This window comes from Entelurus aequoreus, linkage group LG03, assembly GCF_033978785.1.
Source record: "Entelurus aequoreus isolate RoL-2023_Sb linkage group LG03, RoL_Eaeq_v1.1, whole genome shotgun sequence".
In the NCBI taxonomy this organism is placed as follows: Eukaryota; Metazoa; Chordata; class Actinopteri; order Syngnathiformes; family Syngnathidae; genus Entelurus; species Entelurus aequoreus.
Genome location: NC_084733.1, coordinates 20,889,147 through 20,909,020, shown reverse-complemented (window position 1 = coordinate 20,909,020; position 19,874 = coordinate 20,889,147). Strand labels below are relative to the sequence as shown.

Below are 19,874 nucleotides of genomic sequence, written 5' to 3'. Positions count from 1 at the left end.
TTGCACAGTGCAGTACATATTCCGTGCAATTGACCACTAAATGGTAACACCCAAAAAAGTTTTTCAACTCGTTTAAGTCGGGGTCCACTTAAATTGATTCATGATACAGATATATACAATCATTATAAAACAGTCATCACACAAGATAATCATCAGAGTATATACATTGAATTATTTACATTATTTACAATCCGGGGTGTGGGATGTGGAGGGGGGGTAGGTTTGGTTGATATCAACACTTCAGTCATCAACAATTGCATCATCAGAGAAATGGACATTGGAACAGTGTAGGACTGACTTGGTAGGATATGTACAGCAAGTAGTGGACATAGAGAGAGAGATCAGAAAGCATAAGAATAAGTATCTACATTTGATTATTTACCTTTGATTATTTACAATCCGGGGAGGTAGGATGTGGAAGGGAGGTTGTTAGTTTAGGGTTGAAGTTGCCTGGAGGTGTTCCTTTAGTGTGGTTTTGAAGGAGGATAGAGATGCCCTTTCTTTTACACCTGTTGGGAGTGCATTCCATATTGATGTGGCATAGAAAGAGAATGAGTTAAGACCTTTGTTAGATCGGAATCTGAGTGCATCTAGTTAATAGTGTGAGAGTCCAGTCCATAGTGGGGCCAGCAGGGGATCATCTTGAGTGGAGACAGGTCAGCAGCGCAGAGACGTCACCAACTTATGCACAGATGAGTGGTCTACCCCGGGTCCCGACTTTCAACAGCTAGCGCTTCATCTGTGGTCACCTAATAACGCAGGAGAGGGGCGCAGAGCAGAAAAGAGACAACATATCAACTGGTCTAAAAGGGGGGTCTATTTAAATAAATAAATTAATTAAATATATTTAAAAGATATATAATTACAGATATGTAAATATACAGAATATATTATTTAAACATCCATCCATCCATTTTCTCCCGCTTATCCGAGGTCGGGTCGCGGGGGCAGCAGCCTAAGCAGGGAAGCCCAGACTTCCCTCTCCCCGGCCACTTCGTCCAGCTCTTCCAGGGGGATCCCGAAGCGTTCCCAGGCCAGCCGGGAGACATAGTCTTCCCAACGTGTCCTGGGTCTTCCCCGTGGCCTCCTACCGGTCGGACGTGCCCTAAACACTTCCCTAGGGAGGCGTTCGGGTGGCATCCTGACCAGATGCCCGAACCAGCTCATCTGGCTCCTCTCGATGTGGAGGAGCAGCGGCTTTACTTTGAGCTCCCTCCGGATGGCAGAGCTTCTCACCCTATCTCTAAGGGAGATTTATACATCCATGATCCATCCATCCATTTCTACCGCTTATCCCTTTCGGGGTTGTGAGGGGTGCAGGAGCCTATCTCAGCTACAATCGGGCGGAAGGCGGGGTACACCCTGGACAAGTCGCCACCTCATCACAGGGCCAACACAGATAGACAGACAACATTCACACTCACATTCACACACTAGGGCCAATTTAGTGTTGCATGGGAAAATGGCATGCTTGAAGTTTGCAAAATAGTATTATTATAATTTGTAGTAGCAAATTGTATCATCATGGTGATTTTGCATTAACTTAGGTCAAGAATGGTGGGCATGACCCATACTATACTAAATATTTATCACACAAAGTACCTACTGTGTTAAATATTTAGTTATATCTTCAGCTCTGTCAGAATCAATAAATAATTGACAATATGTTGGTATGAAAGACACATCAGGTCTACCATGAGGACACTATAGTGTAATCTGAATATAGCAGTAATAAGGCATGTTTAGGGTGTGCATTGTTGTTACCCAAACATTAAAGCCAAATATGTATATTTTAATGCCAAAAAATAAAAATAAAAAAATAAATGAACCTGCGGTTAGATTTTGTCATCGTCTGATCTTATTTTGCAGATTCTTTCGGTCTAATCGATGCAAGATAAGCCTTGCCCAGCACAAAATTATTAATAAAAGCGAGAAGTAAAATTTAAAAAAATCGAGAAATGTTGTCATTGCATTTCCGACTTCCCCGTTCATCTGCGCTTGCGCGATGTGACGTCCCATACTCTTAGCAACCAGCATGGCGACGAGGAAGCTTCTCTTTGGCCCGCGGCGGCTATAAAAGCTTGCCCAGGCGCCGATATCCATCTAATTTCACCGAGTGGCGGCGTTAAAATGTGCACAGCTAGCTACGATGTCGTGTTTCGGTGTACGTGGACTCCCTCGTCACGGTTTGTGACCTATTCTGGACAAAATGGGATACGCGGAAAGTAGCTTTGGCATGGATTCGAGAAGAAGTACGTAACGAAGCTTAGCATTAGCATTAGCTAGATGTCGCATATGACACATTAAACCCAATAATAGCTCATATTAAAATGTACATCTTTATTAATGTTGCGTATTTAGATAATATGTGATTAAATATACGCTAATGTGTATACTGTATGTTTGTAACGTTGCCACCTGAATATTATTCAATCCAATCCAGTCCACTTTATTTATATAGCACATTTAAACAACACAAATGTTTCCAAAGTGCTGCAAAAAAATATTAAAAACAAGATTCAAATACTATCCTTAGCTCCACCAATGACTGAATAAAAACAAAATAAATAAATATAAAACCAATATGGAAACAAATATGATTTAAAAACGATTTTAAAGGGTAAAACTAATTAAAACAATAAATAGCAATACAAATTTAAAAACACAGAGGACCACACAACTCACGTAGTGTTAAAAGCCAGAGAACAAAAGTGGGTCTTAAGAGAAGACTTAAAACACTCCACTGTGGGAGTTTCGATTGATTGAAACTTTTATTAGTAGATTGCACAGTACAGTACATATTCTGTACAATTGACCACTAAATGGTAACACCCGAATGTTTTTCAACTTGCTTAAGTCGGGGTCCACTTAAATTGATTCATGATACAGATATATACTATATATATATACTATCATCATAATACAGTCATCACACAAGATAATCATCAGAGTATATACATTGAATTATTTACATTATTTACAATCCTGGGTGTGGGAGGGATGTGGAGGGGGAGTGGGGGGGGGGGGGGGGGTTAGGTTTGGTTGATATCAACACTTCAGTCATCAACAATTGCATCATCAGAGAAGTGGACATTGAAACAGTGTAGAACTGACTTGGTAGGATATGTACAGCAAGTAGTGGACATAGAGAGAGAGATCAGAAAGCATAAGAATAAGTATCTACATTTGATTATTTACAATCCGGGGAGGTGGAATGTGGAAAGGGGAGGGTGTTAGTTAAGGGTTGAAGTTGCCTGGAGGTGTTCTTTTAGTGCGGTTTTGAAGGAGGATAGAGATGGCCTTTCTTTCTTTCGAACATGGAGGGGCAGAGTGTTCCAGAGCTTAGGACCGACCACAGAGTGTCCCCCCTGGTTTTAAGTCTCATCTTGGGCACCACGAGCTGGAGCTGGCTCTCGGACCACAAAGCGCACGGAGTAGTGTAAATTTGGGTGAGGGCCGAGATATACTGAGGTGCCAGTCCATGCAAAGCTTTAAAACCAAACAGCAACATTTTCAAATCAATTCTAAAATGAACAGGGAGCCAGTGCAAAGTCTCAAGAATTGGGGTTATATGCTCGCGTTTCCTGGCCCCTGTTCAAAGTCGTGCTGCCGCGTTCTGGACTAACTGCAACCTGGGAGAGAGTTTTTTGGCGAATGCCAGCATAAAGTGCATTGCAGTAGTCCAGGCGACTTGAAAGAAAAGCATGCACGACTTTGTTCAAAAAGGTTAAAAGATAAAAACGGTTTTACTTTTGCTAAAAGATGAAGATGATAAAAACACAATTTTAAAATGCCATTGACTTGTTTGTCAATTTTAAAATCACTGTTTATAGTGACGCCAAGGCTGGTGACTTTGAGACACACATAATTTTGCAATTGAAGTATAGCATTTCATTGTTGAACCCAACACAGTGACCCAAATGCCAGCTAATACCTTACTTGAAAGGGTAATATTGGTGCAAATAAATATTTATACTGTCGTTTTAGGGAGTGTGTTATCTGGCGCTGGTTCCAGCTTTGATATTAGAGGACAAAACCTGAAAATTAGCCGTAAGTATTCATATTTGCACAGCAAAACTAGTTTTGAGATTCCTCACTTTGTTTTTTTGTTTCTAGCATTTTTTCCAAACCCCTCCAACAGGTGGTCCCAAGCTCTAATTAAAGCTCACATGTCGTCTCACTACAGAAGAATTTATTCAGCTAAATGTAAGCCGAGCGTAATTTCGAGACAGCAAGCACAAGGTGTTTTGGTATGATTGTTTTATTTCCTCTTCTCTCTCAGCTCTTATCGACACCACCGTACCCAAAAGCCTCACGCAGAGTGTAAAGTGTAAGTAACATCTCTATCTGGTGATGATGCTGGAAGTAGAGAAGTAGAGCCACCGTCCGAGTAAAGATATTGTTTAAAAATGTACACTGCTTCCAGAGGAGAAGTTCTGACTATTGAATGCTGTAAACAGATACTGACCGGATGAGGCAGGAACGTCTAAAGAAAGGGGGACGTTCCCAGTCAGCCCAGTCACTCTTGCACAGGAACAACAGAGCATCGTGCTCTACGGCCCAGGTAAGACGCAAGAATGGTGTCTCGTTCCTGGAAAATCGAGGGAAATAGAATTGCAACTTATACGCATAGCATACGCTGGTATGAACTACCTAGTTCTGGCATATTGGGTGAGATTGACTTTAATATATTAAGTACAGGCCAAAGGTTTGGACACACCTTCTCATTTCAATGTGTTTTCTTTATTTTCATGACTATTTACATTGTAGATTGTCACTGAAGGCATCAAAACTATGACACCTGTGAAGTAAAAACCATTTCAGGTGAATACCTCTTGAAGCTCATCGAGAGAATGCCAAGAGTGTGCAAAGCAGTAATCAGAGCAAAGGGTGGCTATTTTGAAGAAACTAGAATATAAAACATGTTTTCAGTTATTCTACCTTTTTTTGATAAGTACATAACTCCATGTGTTCATTCATAGTTTTGATGCCTTCAGTAACAATCTACAATGTAAATAGTCATGAAAATAAATAAAACACATTGAATGAGAAGGTGTGTCCAAACTTTTGGCCTGTACTGTAGATTGACTTAAAATAACATAAATATTTTACCCAATAATGTTAGTGTAGAATAGATATAGTACATTTCTGCAGCATGAGGAGCCTAGGGCTCGACAATTGATAACGTTTTAATCTCAATTTCGATTTTGGCTTCTCGTGATCATAAAAATATTAATAATAAAAAACAAACAATTAATGGGTTGTGCAATATGCATGCAAATTCCCGAGCTTGAACTGAAAGAGTGAGGTTATAAGTGAAAAAAACATGTCTACAATAAGTTGGGGATCTCACCGTTGTTGCTACTTTTTATTTAACGAAGCGCTACTATGCCAGATCAGTAATCACTAAACTCAACAAAAAAAGTGAGGTGCATGTTTCCGTGTTAACGTACACGTGGATGGAATCAAATAATTGGTCAATAAAACGGAATCTGCTGTTAAACGCTAATTATCACAGAAATAGGTGTAAATGTGAGTGAAATGCTGTCATTGTGAGGAAAAGGAACATTTGTTTGGGAAAATGATGTGTCCGGTACCGTTCATTCATCCCAAAACACTCAACCGCGTACTTAAAACACAGACTAAACTACAAAGAAGTTAGCAAGAACAATCCATACACTTACAACACATCTCATCTGCTTGTGTTGTTGTGAACGACATCGATGTAATGTAATGTACAAATAGGACAGCTTGCAGCTTGAGAGCGTTTCTCCTTTTTTTTAACAGCCTCAAGCCGTCTCTACTCGTCAACCACTTCCCTCCTTGACAATAACAGCAATGTGCGCAACAGCCAGTCTGACTGTGCTAACAAAATAAGGGTTTCAAAAATTTACCTTACACAAGCATACTTAAAGCACATACTGATATATTTTTGCAATTATTATGAAAAAATTAAGGCTTCATTTAAAATATTGGTCAGAATTGTCCAATTGCACCAATAAATATGAAGATTTTTGTATTTAATTAAACATTTTTATTAAATTGTATTTATGACACAAAAAGCACACACACTATGACGGTAAAATAAGTCTAAATGGTAAAAAAAAGGGATTTAAAAATGTTTAAATGGAAAAACTATTTGATTATTTTTTAATTATGCTGTTGCTATTTAAATGTATTGTATAGATTTTTCATATTGATATTTAAATTTATTGTTGTTACTATTATTATTATTATTATTAATATTTTATTTGTTACTAACTTATATGTAAAGTTGAGTTTTGATGGTACAATGAATACCTATGTTTTCATTGTTATTTTTAAGGGTGAAGTTCCGGTGAATGTGCTGTTAGTTTTTGCTGTAAATTGAACAGTTGATGTTGTTACATTGCACTACTTAAAGTTTTAATTTACTTTAAATTGAAAATTGGTACTACTGTTCTAACAGGTACATTCTGGCAACTGAGCTGTGAGGTTTTTTACTGCGAAGTGTGACTTTTTTCAAAGCATGGTTATTCAAAGTGAGGCCCGAGAGCCATTTACAGCCCGGAGCTGATTTTTTATTTGCCTGCAACTCATTCTACAGACAAAACAAGAATATCTTGGATTAGCACATTCCATAAGAAATATGAAACCAGCCAGTTGGCGAAATAAGATTAGTCAAGAATAACAAGGAATGAAATATTGCTAGGGGGTTAGATTAGATATTATACTAATTTTCTTTGTTACCTACAGTATAAAACAAATTATAACAATATGTAAATGTTAAGTTCGGATAAATTTGCATATTATGATTGACCTACATTTTATTGTTTTAGTATCCTCAATGTACAAAATATATCAATGTGGTCTGTATGCGGCCGAGCTGGAAAACGTTTGGACAGTCCTGTTTTATAGCATAGCAATGCTGCAGCAGCAAACTAGCCTGAATTAACTCTGACCTCTACTGTTAGCCGCCAAGTAGTGAAGTCCATTACACCTCCTTTGCCTTTAAAACATCCGCCACTTCTGCAACAGAGAAGTTTGATATCTAACACTTTTGTCGCTGCCTTACAAGTATTTTACGATAACATTGTCACACCTTTTAATTACATGGCTCGCTGTGAAAAATCACACATAGTTACGGAAATATCCCATCCCACTGGGTTGTGTGCAACATGATACCCAAAAATAGTCATAATACTGTATATCAATGCTCTCTATTTACATTTTCAGAGTCGATGTTCTGTGCAATCCGAAGGCCGTACCTATCTCTGCTCTAGAAGCTCCATGGTCTCCAGCCCCATGTTTAGCCACTCCTTTCACGCCAAGGATCTCCCATCTCCGCCATACAAAGCTTCCCCTCACGACCGTCGCCCGCACTCTGCAGTGGAACTCAAGCACCGGAGCCAGGAACCGACAACACAGCGGCAGCCGCCGTTGTGTACCCTGTCCACCCCCCCTGGGAATCGAGGCCTATTCAAGGCATTCCAGGACCCTGTAAAGAAGACTTACAGTGGAGATTTGCTCCAGAAACATTCGACGCGTTTCACTCAAGACAAACCCTTCACGCCCAAAACACTGAAGACGGAAAAGAGCTCGTATCTGTCCAATTATCGCTATTACAGGGCACCGGGGATTAACCCAACAGCTCAGGAGTGTGACGACTCCATGACATTAAAGCACCGTACCTGGTATTTACACATGTCTTATCTGTAAAGACAGTGCCTTTAAATCAGGGGTCTTCAACAGGGGTCTGCGACCCTAAGGTGTACTTCAGGGAGGGGTGGAAAATATTTAGTTTAGACTTTAATTAGACTTTGAGAAAAAAAGTTTATATACTTTCTGCAGTTTTTCCACAAATTTAAATGTCTTTAAATACACATTATTATTGATCCAACACACTGTAGTGTAGTTTAGAAATGTCAGCAACCAGAATATATGTTTTTATTTTCATGTTAGCAATTTTCATTTAAGATAGCTGGCGACTAGAGCTAGTTAGTTGTCAGCTAGCAACGAGCGTTGTAGATGCAAGCCAACGATCAGCGGTGCTAGTTAGTTGTCAGCATGCAATTCGTGCTCTAGTTGCCAGCCAGCAATTAGTGGTGCTAGTGATTAGCGCTGTAGTTGGCAGTTAGCCAATAGCAGCGCTATACAGTATTCCTTGAACACCTTAGTATTCTACAATAACAAGGTACTTTTAGAACCAGTTAAATAACATTTTTCATTGTATTAGTTTAGAGTTAAAGTTAAAAGTTAAAGTGCCAATGATTGTCACACACACACTAGGAACAGGGACACCTCACATTAATCAACATTGCTGTAAATACGCAAGTTTTAGCCACAAAGCTAGTTTTCAACAGTAGTCCCTGGGCAAGATGTAGAGCGCCAACAGCAAACAATATCAACAACAATCATTAATATCCTACTTTAAATAGTAAACAATTAATATCTCACACACCCAGCAACATTCAATACAAGCGGTACACACATAATTTTATAAACAAATATATATACAATATATGTATATAAATATAACACACAAAGAAAACATTTATGACCCCTGCTTTATATATACAAAGAAAACATTGAAGACCCTTGCTTTAAATCATGTTTTCTTTCTACCCAGCACAAAAAACCAGGAGCACACAGAGGAGTTGTGTGAGCCACATCAGGTAATTATTACTAGAGATGAACGACACACAAACGCATATTTAATACAGTTAAGTACTTTTCACAATACTGAACTTCGTCATAGGGCAAAGAGCACCAGTGGTCTGAGGATGGCACGTATTTAATAACATCAAAGCAACAAGCAAACAAAAGCCGAGAATATGATTCCTTGGACTATGCCTACAGGTAAAACAGAAAAACAGTCTTTATTTTTTTTTTGACTAATGTTACTGGTTAACGTGTTGTTGTTATTTTTTATGTTGCTTTCTGTCAGTGTCTCACAAGAGGGTGAAAGGAAAGGGTCTCCTGTTATGAAAAATACAAGTGCAGAGTAAGTTCATAGTAACGATCACATGAATAAAATAAGACTTTATGCTGATCAAATAACTCATATGTTGTTCTTCAGGGATGAAGAATTAATGTACCTCGAGTTTATTTCCGATGTAACAGAAGACATCTTGTGCAGAAGCTCCATCTCTAACAGGTAGGTCTTTTTGCCTGCTTTGCACTCCACTTTTATGGTTGTCATCACATAACTACTCTCTGCTGTCTCTCCCAACTATAGTGACAGTAGGAAAACTATACCTGCCGTTAAAGATGAACTGCACTTTTCTGTCGCATTTTTCCCATCATTCACAATCACAATGTAAGACAAGCACACACATCTTTTTCTTTTATGTGTGTTCTAAATAGTGAAAAAACTGCTAGTACGAGGCAGGCAACAGGATTCATCTACTAAAAAATCCATCCAAAAAATCATTTACATGTGGTGACCTGCATATTAACCAAGGTATAGTGACACTGTTATTACAAGGGCTAACATAGAGGAACTACTTTTCTGGCATTGTCGCCTTGCTCACACTACTCCTTCGACCACTAGCGAGTAGCTTGCAACTAGCTAATAATGTTGGTATTGACCTGCTTTGACATAAAGAAGAAGAAGCTTGAGCTGCTGTTGCTGCTGTATTGCCTTTGAATTAGGAACATGTAATGCTATATTATAAATCATGAATCTCACCTTTATCGTACAGTAGGTAAGGTTGTCTATAAATGTTCTCATTCATCCAGGTCATTGTCATCTCAGGGCATTCAATCAATCGCAACTAGACTATTTGTTTTGTTTTAGAAGACGTTTCGCCGCTCATCCCCAAGTAAATAAATAAATGATAAATGGGTTATACTTATATAGCGCTTTTCTACCTTCAAGGTACTCAAAGCGCTTTGACAGTATTTCCACATTCATCCATTCACACACACATTCACACACTGATGGCGGGAGCTGCCATGCAAGGCGCTAACCAGCAGCCACGGTGAAGTGTCTTGCCCAAGGACACAACGGACGTGACTAGGATGGTAGAAGGTGGGGATGGAACCTCAGTAACCAGCAACCCTCCGATTGCTGGCACGACCACTCTACCAACTTTGCCACGCCGTCCCCGTAGGCTTCATCAGTTCGTGCTTTAAGACTAAGATTGGTCAGATCTAGTCCAGTGGCTGGTGCCAAAACCCCAAATATTTATACTCCAAAACCAGGAGGGTGTGCCTGGGTAAGGATGGCTTCGCCCTATCGTAGTGATAAAAACAACAGTTTTAATGCAAACGAGCAATCCTAACTGTCAAAGCCAACGACAGTCGTTGAAGTGTAATTTCCCCTCGTTAGCATTGTGTGGCAGAGCAATCGCTGTGGATCGACTACTACCTGTCCAAAATAGTCGGAATCCCCAATGTAAGAATTCCATTCAGTTGTAAACAAATAGCACAAATGGCAATCTGTTCACCTTCTGTGACCAGAATGTTTCTAATTCCTGTTATTTGTTGGAAGCTAAATTGCAGTCTTTTAGGAATTGTTGAAAGGACAGTGTTGTACGTGGGAGACAGGTGGTGTCGCAGACCACCTCCTCTGTTCAGGGATGGTTTTTCAACCTTGACATAGATGGCTTCCCTTACCCCTCTTTCGTATCATCCATCTTCCCTGTCCATAATCTGTACATGTTTGTTCTCAAAAGAGTGCTGTTTCTCCCTGAGGTGCAGGTAGACAGCTGAGTCTTGGCCTGAAGAGTTTGCCAGTTTATGCTGTGCCATGTGTCGGCTTAGTGGTTGTTTTCTTTAACCAATATATGAATCAGTGTATTCATCATTACACTTCATAGCATACACCAGATTGTTTTTGTGGGTGTGGGGTGTGCGGTTTTTTAGGATGCACCAATCTCTGTCTCAGTGTGTTACCTGGTTTGAAGTGTGCTGGGATGTTGTGTTGGTTAAACACTCTTCTGAGTTTCTCAGATAGACCTGATACATATGGAATGACAATATTTTTGCATCTGTCACCTTTTTCCTTCTCATCCACTCTGTTTTTGTTATTTCTGGAACCGAATGCACTTTTCACAAATGACTAGCTGGGGTAACCACTGGTTTTGAGGGCTTCCCTCAAATGCCTATGCTCTTTCTCTTTGGCCTATGGGCTGGTAGGAACATTATCATCTCTGTAGTGTTAAGGCAAAGTTCCAGCCACACCCTCCTGGGTTTGCAGTATACATATTTGGGGTTTTGGCACTAGCCGCTAGACTAGATATGACCAATCTAAGTCTATGAGCACGAACTGATGAAGCCTACTGGGATGAGCGGCAAAACGTTTTATAAGACGAACCAAACAGTTCATTTGCAATCGATTGAATGCCCTGAGAAGTAGGTAAGGTTATATTTTTGCTTCATCCTTCACTTTAAGCATGAGTGAAGAATGTATGAAAAATACAGTACCAACCTGATAAGTCCGGAAGAGAAATATATGATTTAATTTTTTTTTTTTTCATTTATTTACCGGTATTTATTTCAGGCAATGACATAAAAAATAATAATAACAAAAAAAGTACAGAGTTGACAACACATAATAGTATAAATTAATATAGTGCAAAAGGTAATGTATAGTATGTAATGCATGGTTGTCCAGTTTTGCCTGAAAGGGAGTGGGAAGAAGATAACTTATTTAAGTTATCTTAAATAATGATACAGTATTATCTGCTCACAGATGCTACCTGGTGGTTGTTTGAGTACGCTGCAGCTAAACCTTGATATTTCCACTCCTTAAAGGCCTACTGAAATGAATTTTTTTTATTTAAACGGGGATAGCAGATCTATTCTATGTGTCATACTTGATCATTTCGCGATATTGCCATATTTTTGCTGAAAGGATTTAGTATAGAACAATGACGATAAAGATCGCAACTTTTGGTATCTGATAAAAAAAAGGCTTGCCCCTACCGGAAGTAGCGTGACGTAGTCAATTGAACATATACGCAAAGTTCCCTATTGTTTACAATGATGGCCGCATGAAGTGAGAGAGATTCGGACCGAGAAAGCGACAATTTCCCCATTAATTTGAGCGAGGATGAAAGATTTGTGGATGAGTAAAGTGCAAGTGAAGGACTAGTGGGGAGTTGAAGCTATTCAGATAGGGAAGATGCTGTGAGAGCCGGGGGTGACCTGATATTCAGCTGGGAATGACTACAACAGTAAATAAACACAAGACATATATATACTCTATTAGCCGCAACACAACCAGGCTTACATTTAATATGCCACAAATTAATCCTGGATAAAAACACCTACGTGTTTGTTATGCTAGCTCCTAGCTCCTCTGCTAGTTCCTAGCTCCATAGAACGCGCCAATACAATTCAAACACCTGATCAACACACACAATCACTCAGCCCAAAAGACCGTTCACCTAACCCAAGGTTCATAAAGCTTATATATTTTTAAAAAGTTACGTACGTGACGCGCACATACGGTCAAGCTATCAAATGTTTAGCAGCCAAGGCTGCATACTCACGGTACCTGATACTCAGCTGGGAATGACTACAACAGTATATAAACACAAGACATATATATACTCTATTAGCCACAACACAACCAGGCTTATATTTAATATGCCACAAATTAATCCTGCATAAAAACACCTACGTGTTTGTTATGCTAGCTCCTCTGCTAGCTCCTAGCTCCATAGAACACGCCAATACAATTCAAACACCTGATCAACACACATAATCACTCAGCCCAAAAGACAGTTCACCTAACCCAGGGGTCGGCAACCCGCGGCTCCGGAGCCGCATGCGGCTCCTTGACCACTCTGATGCGGCTCAGCTACATACATGCCGACCCCCCCGATTTTCCCAGGAGATTTATGGATCTCAGTGTCTCTCATAGACTACTCCCAGGGAAAAACTAATCCTATTTACACTCTTACTTACTAAATAAAGGGCGTGCCCTAATTGCTCTGCAGCAATTGTCCTCTATAGCATTTACATACAGCGTGCCAGTCCAGCCACATGTTGCATGTTGTCATTACTTGCACACAGGAGACAGCAAAGCATACTTACTCATCAGCCACACAGCTTACACTGACGGTAGCCGTATCAAACAACTTTAACATTGTTACGTTACAAATATGCGCCACACTGAACCCACACCAAAAAAGAATGAAAAACACATTTCTGGAGAACATCCCACCGTAACACAACATAAACACAACAGAACCATTACCCAGAATCCCATGCAGCCCTGACTCTTCCGGTCTACATTATACACCCCCGCTACCACCAAATCCCCCCACACATCAACCCCCCCCCCCCCCCTCTCCGTGCGTTGGTTGAGCGGAAGAGTTAGGGCTGCATGGGATTCTGGGTATTGGTACCGTCAGTGTAAGATGTGTGGCTGCTGAGTTAGTAGCCTTGCTGTCTCTAACGTGAGCAAGCTAAAACAGCATTCCACTTGTGGTCGAGCAGGTACACTGTCAGGGCAGACTGTAGAGGGCGCCAAATGTAGTGTCATCACGCTCTGATATTCGGGAGTCTCCCGGGAAAAATTAGAGGGTTGGCAAGTATGACGCTATCAAGCGACATTCATTCAAAACTCGCGGGCTGCACTAACATCAAATTTCCACATTAAAGTGCGCGCCGGTGCGTGTGTCTGAGACCCCTGGTTAACATAGCACAAAGCATGTAAGCTTTGTATGGGGTGATTTTCATTTTAAATTTTAATTTTTTTTTTGTGGCTCCCATTACTTTCTATAATTTGTGAAACTTGCCAAAATGGCTCTTTGAGTGGTAAAGGTTGCCGACCCCTGACCTAACCCAATGTTCATAAAGCTTATATATTTTTAAAAAGTTACGTACGTGACGCGCACATACGGTCAAGCTATCAAATGTTTAGCAGCCAAGGCTGCATACTCACGGTACCTGGTATTCAGCTGGGAATGACTAAAACAGTAAATAAACACAAGACATATATTTACTCTATTAGCCACAACACAACCAGGCTTATATTTAATATGACACAAATTAATCCTGCATAAAAACACCTATGTCTTTGTTATGCTAACTCCTAGCTCCTATGCTAGCTCCTAGCTCCATAGAACACGCCAATACAATTCAAACACCTGATCAACACACACAATCACTCAGCCCAAAAGACCGTTCACCTAACCCAAGGTTCATAAAGCTTATATATTTTAAAATAGTTACGTACATACGCAAAAAAAAAGTTGCGCACATACGGTCAAGCGATCAAATGTTTAGAAGCCAAAGCTGCATACTCACGGTAGCACGTCTGCGTCTTTGTCATCCAAATCAAAGTAATCCTGGTAAGAGTCTGTGTTGTCCCAGTTCTCTACAGGTGTCTGTGTATCGAAGTCAAAAGTCCTCCTGGTTAGAGTCTCTGTTATCCGAGTTCTTCCATCTTGACTGCATCTTTCGGGAATGTAAACAAAGACGCGCCGGCTGTGTACTGTACTTTGTTCGAAAAATACGTCCGTTTCGCACCGACAACTTTCTTCTTTGCTTGCTCAGCTTCTTTCTCCATAATGCAATGAACATAATTGCAACAGATTCACGAACACAGATGTCCAGAATACTGTGGAATTATGAAATGAAAACAGAGCTTTTTTGTATTGTATTCAATGGGGAAGGCATACCTCTGTACCCCGGGCTACGTCACGCGCATACGTCATCCTCAGAGGCGTTTCGAACCGGAAGTTTAGCGGCAAATTTAAAATGTCACTTTATAAGTTAACCCGGCCGTATTGGCATGTGTTATAATGTTAAGATTTCATCATTGATATATAAACTATCAGACTGCGTGGTCGGTAGTAGTGGGTTTCAGTAGGCCTTTAATGCTTCAGTCACATGCAGGATTCTCACAGAAATAAGGCATAAATACAACATTACCTAGTGTGTAGAAGGTTGTGGCAATAAGCCAAGAAGTCGGTTAATTTTGACAATACACTATTATATGGCTCAACAAATGGAACGCAGGATGGGGCATTTGCATTACCTGCATTGTTAACGGCTGCTTACTGGCAGTTTTTTTACTACATTGAATGCACAGAAAAGAAAAACATGTGGTTTATTGTCCTTATGTAAGGTTTGTGAACGATAGGCAACATTTTAAAAAAAGTGCAGTACCTCTTAAAGGGGACCTGCAACTTTTTTTTTAAAATTTTGTCTATCGTTCACTATCATCATGAAAGACATGGCGGCGGATGTATTTTTTTTTAATGCGTTCTAACTCGTAAATAAAAGTCTGATTACAGCGGAGCCAATGGGAGGTCCTCTATTGCGCCTTTAAAACCCAATACAAATTATCCAAAAAGCACCAACAATACTCCATTTACATTTTGTAATTTGAATATGAATTAAGTATTAGTGATATTGTTATTGTAAGCACTAACGCAGACAAACTATAGCGGTGCTGTGATGACGAGCTTGTGTGCCAATGTTGCTTTCTCGTTTCCTTGCTCGTAAGACTAAATTGTTGATCATAAATCATGACTCTCACCTGGATAATAGAAGGACGAGGACGTATTCCGACATATTGGTACACTTTGACAACCAATTTAGACCTGAAAATGGCAAGAACGACACAAAAAGACACTTGGTTCCACCCCCTTTTTCTTCTAGAAGATTATGAGTCATTCTTCATATAAATGAGAATATATGAACATCCTAGTAGTCTGCATCCTAATGACAGCAGACCTTGTACAGTAAGGGTTGTTTTATTATGTTTGTTGGCTCGCATTAAGTCTGCAGTATATACTACTATATCAATGATGTTGTTGAAAAAAAGCGAACATTTTGATGCGTTTTTTAAATTAATGTGCCGCTTACCCTTAAAATTAGCAAATATTAAATGTTATTATAAATGTGCCTGTTACTACATTACAAATATACTTACATCGTGGGTACACAACCTTAATGGAGGTGTTCGGATGTTTTTTTAAGGGCTTTATAGGCAGAATAGAACGGCTCCCACAGGCTTCATTGTAAGCAGACTTTTGACCGCATTTATTCAATAGTTAGAATGCATTAAAATATTACATTTGTCGCCATGTCTTTCATAATGATTGTGAACGATAGGCAAAATCCCCCCCCAAAAAAACTGCAGTTCCCCTTTAAGGATTTTTGTTTTGACTCTAATACAGCTGTTTTGAACTTTGAAGATTTGGTCTGCAGTACTAAAGCAATGTTTTGGTATTAGTAGCAATCCTCTAGGGTTATAAATGTCTTATGTCCTCCTCAAGTGTTCTCGACCGTGTGATACAGCGACACATTGATATGAATCTGCATCGTCTTGATGAAGTGAGTATGTAACTTTGCTTTAAACAACTAAAAGGCTTCATGGTCTCATCCTCTTGTAATTGTTTTCAGGCTAAAATGCGCCACCTTCTGGACATCCTGCGCAACAACCTCGACGAGCCCTCTACCTTGTCCTACAGTGAAGAACACTGGAGAAAAGACACGTCATCCCTGCTCGATTCCCTGCTAGGGTCTGATCAGGTGAAAACCGAAGACAACCTCATCTCGTGCGAGTCGCCGAGGAAACGCAGTGACTCTCCAGAATGTCCCGAGCCTATACTGAGCTCCACGCCGCAGTTTTCTCCTGGAAGAAGCTCTCCACTTGCAAATGAAAGGACTGAGGAGGGTGAGGACACGGGTAGGGACGTTTCTAATCATGCAGAAAAGGACGGCGATGACAACCAGAGTCAGAAAGAAGTGGAATGGAGCAGTGTACCAGAGTTTGAAAGTCAGTCCAAAGAGCTCGAAGATCTGGGAAGACAGTTCTCTGAGTCCTTGCAAGTCGATAAAAACAATGTGGACACTTCTGATGAACAGCATATTAACACAGTGGCTTCGGTCAGTGACGACGATTTCTAAATTTTGCTGTTTAACATAACACTATATTCTTTTGTTACCAGTAGTGTGTTGCTAAAGAGAGAACAATATATTGTTGTGAATATTTTCCTTTATCCAAGTCAATTTATTCTCAGAGCATTAAATCAATCAAAACTGAACTGTTCAACATAATCGTTCATCTTGTCTGGGCATGTCGCCTCCATTAGAAAAAATACTTTGGATCCTGCACCAGACCCTTAGATTAGAGCCGTCCTGTCGAGGTGAACATGAACTGATGACGGCAAAACATCTTCTAAGACAAGCCGGACAGTCCAGTTGTGTGATTGGATCAATGCCTGAGGGATGGCTGATACAGGGAATGTATCAGTCAATTCACCTGTTGTGTTACCTTGTTAAGAAACAGCAAGTTGTGTAAATGTACTGAAACATCTAACAGTTGGACATGTGCATTCAAAAAATAATATTAAAAGTTAAAGTACCAATGATTGTCACACACACATTATAGGTGTGGTGAAATTACTCTCTGCATTTGACCCATGTTCACCCCCTGGGAGGTGAGGGGAGCAGTGAGCAGCAGCGGGGCCGTGCTCGGGAATCATTTTGGTGATGTAACCCCCAATTCCAACCCTCGATGCTGAGTGCCAAGCAGGGAGGTAATGGGTCCCATGCATTTTTATAGTCTTTGGTATGACTCGGCCGGGGGTTTGAACTCACGACCTACCAATCTCAGGGCGGACACTCTAACCACAAGGCCACTGAGCAGCAACTTAATTCAAATTAAGTTCACATGTGAATGCTGTAGAGTATTTTTGTACATTCTGACATTTCACCCAAAAACCAAGTGTCCCACAAAGAGTTGACAGTCACCAGAATGTTTTTTTTTTCCCGATTTGCACAAATACATTCTTACCCTTCCCTAGTATTTGCACAACCTGTCGTTATCAAAGTATGCATCCTTGCACAATGTGAGCTAAGTGGAAGGTAAATAGACAGGTCAGCGTGCAGCCGATGCAGGCAGCTGTCCCATTTGGGGAATTCTCACCACTCCGCATTCCAGCTGTCTGAGCTCATGGCTCCCCCCCCCCCCCACTAAAATCCCGTGTATCCATCCGCGACGGTGCCACTAATGTACACTTTAAGAACATATTTGAAGATTTAAATCAACCAGTACAAACGTGCTGGGTTCTTTTAAGCACTTTAAATCATTTTATGTTTATTTTCCTTAACTGTTTTGACTCATAAAACGCAAACACAAAGGAGCTAGATCCGCGGATGTAGACACTTCCTGCGCCTGGAATCCCAGGAAGCAAAACATGCTTGGAAGCCGAGTGATGCAGGCATGGACTGGCACTTTCGCCCTGACCCGGGAACTACACTCACGCTCCAAATACGACTTTTAATGTAGTTATTTACATTTTGGGAAACGTCTTCAAGTGGATAACATCGCAACTCGGACATCTCCAACTCATTTGGCGGGTCACTGCGGTAACGTCAAGTGCCCAAAATATTTACCGGCGACGTCAGCTTGTACTCTTGGGTGTCGTCTATTTGCTGGGGGTGTGTGTTAGCACACTATGCTAAACAGCTTATGTTTTTGCTTGTAAATTGTGATAGTGTTTACTCTACCAGGCACAGTTATAAGTAGGTTGGTTCATTAGAGTTTTAAATAAGCAGTGGAATGTATATTTTTAAGCAAAAGTCAACTTATGGCAAAGTTGTAGCGGAGTTGGGTGATAGTTCTTTCGGACTAACAGCGAAGTAAATGGGGACAGAGATTTGTATTGGAGAGTGTTTGGGTATGACTAATCACTGGACTGAAACTTAACTATCATTTTAAAATAGCACATGGCTACATTACACTAACTGTGTACACCTGCACAGTCTGAGTTATCTACAGTACATTTAGTTTGTTTGACATTTGTCTAATTAATGTGTTTATCATTGTTATGATTTGCAGCACTTCCAGTCAAAATGTATAGAAATATGGGGAAACAAATAAAAATGTGCGCTTCATTCACTAACTGTGTTACAAAAAAGATCAGTTAGAATAATACATGATGTTGGATATAGAGAACATACAAACACTTTATTTATTAAATCGCTATTATGGATGAGATAGGCTCCAGCACCCCCCGCGACCCCAAAAGGGACAAGCGGTAGAAAATGGATGGTTTTGATTGGGACTTTTATTAGTGGATTGCACAGTACAGTACATATTCCGTACAATTGACCACTAAATGGTAACACCCGAATAAGTTTTTCTACTTGTTTAAGTCGGGGTCCACGTTAATCAATTCATGGTATAAATATATACTATCAGCATAATACAGTCATCACACAAGTTAATCATCAGAGTATGTACATTGAATTATTTACATTATTTACAATCCGGATGGATGGAATTATTGAAATTCAACGATTTGGTGCATTTGCAAACAGCTAAAATTATGTACGAAGCAAACTATGACCTGCTACCCAAGAATGTACAACAATTCTTCTCAACAAAAGAGGAGAAATATAACTTTAGAGGAAAATCTAATTTAAAACATTTGTATGCACGTACAACACGTAAAACCTTTAGTATATCAGTATGTGGAATTTAATTATGGAATGGATTAACCAAAGAAATCAAACAAAGCACCAATTTGATTCAGTTTAAGAGACTGTTCAAACTACAAGTGTTCACAAAGTACACAGAACAAGAATTATGATGAACTTCTTTTTTCCTTTTTTTTTTTTTTATTGAGACAAAGATTATTTGTGTATTTAATATTTGTATGCTTACTGTGGTATATTATTTATTTGTTCACTGTTCTGTTACAGAGAACAAGGAAATTGGATACAATTGATATAGTATGAAAAGGAGTAGGATTAAATACGCTCTGCTTCTTCCTACTCCTTTTCGGACGTGCTTTAATGAAACAACTGGAATTGTGTGATGCATTATAATGTATCGTATGCATGTTCGAAATAAACTGGAACTGAACTGAACTGGACTGAAGAATACCAGAAAGAGCTTCCAGTGCAAATATATAAAA

The 19,874-nt window shown here is 39.9% G+C and overlaps 2 protein-coding genes across 5 annotated transcripts in view; both read left to right on the top strand.

Annotated features, from left to right (window-relative positions):
* The first annotated feature begins 2,008 nt into the window (after positions 1-2,008).
* Positions 2,009-17,318, top strand: spata7 (spermatogenesis associated 7). Its single transcript, XM_062041446.1, has 12 exons — positions 2,009-2,252; positions 3,988-4,050; positions 4,117-4,206; positions 4,283-4,330; positions 4,461-4,564; positions 7,216-7,673; positions 8,609-8,654; positions 8,738-8,838; positions 8,927-8,983; positions 9,059-9,136; positions 16,224-16,281; positions 16,351-17,318. Exons 1-12 carry the CDS (start codon positions 2,210-2,212, stop codon positions 16,855-16,857), a joined length of 1,653 nt encoding a protein of 550 aa, XP_061897430.1. The 5' UTR covers positions 2,009-2,209; the 3' UTR covers positions 16,858-17,318.
* Positions 17,319-18,038: 720 nt separating this feature from the next.
* Positions 18,039-19,874, top strand: part of ptpn21 (protein tyrosine phosphatase non-receptor type 21) — a 43,336-nt gene continuing 41,500 nt past the window's right edge. The window contains exon 1 of one of the 4 annotated variants that reach the window (XM_062041442.1): positions 18,039-18,312. The gene's annotated coding sequence lies outside the window, so the exon portion shown is untranslated. Of the gene's footprint in view, positions 18,394-19,874 lie in introns of all 4 variants that reach the window. The other 3 variants (XM_062041441.1, XM_062041444.1, XM_062041445.1) reach the window with 3 other exon arrangements.

What these genes read in the sequence shown, in the direction of transcription:
- spata7 (XM_062041446.1), top strand. Translation starts at nt 2,210, where the DNA reads ATGGGATACGCGGAAAGTAGCTTTGGCATGGATTCGAGAAGAA. An exon ending in AAGAATTTATTCAGCTAAAT is followed by an intron (nt 4,207 to 4,282) that starts GTAAGCCGAGCG and finishes CTTCTCTCTCAG; the next exon opens with CTCTTATCGACACCACCGTA. An exon ending in AGAAGCTCCATCTCTAACAG is followed by an intron (nt 9,137 to 16,223) that starts GTAGGTCTTTTT and finishes GTCCTCCTCAAG; the next exon opens with TGTTCTCGACCGTGTGATAC.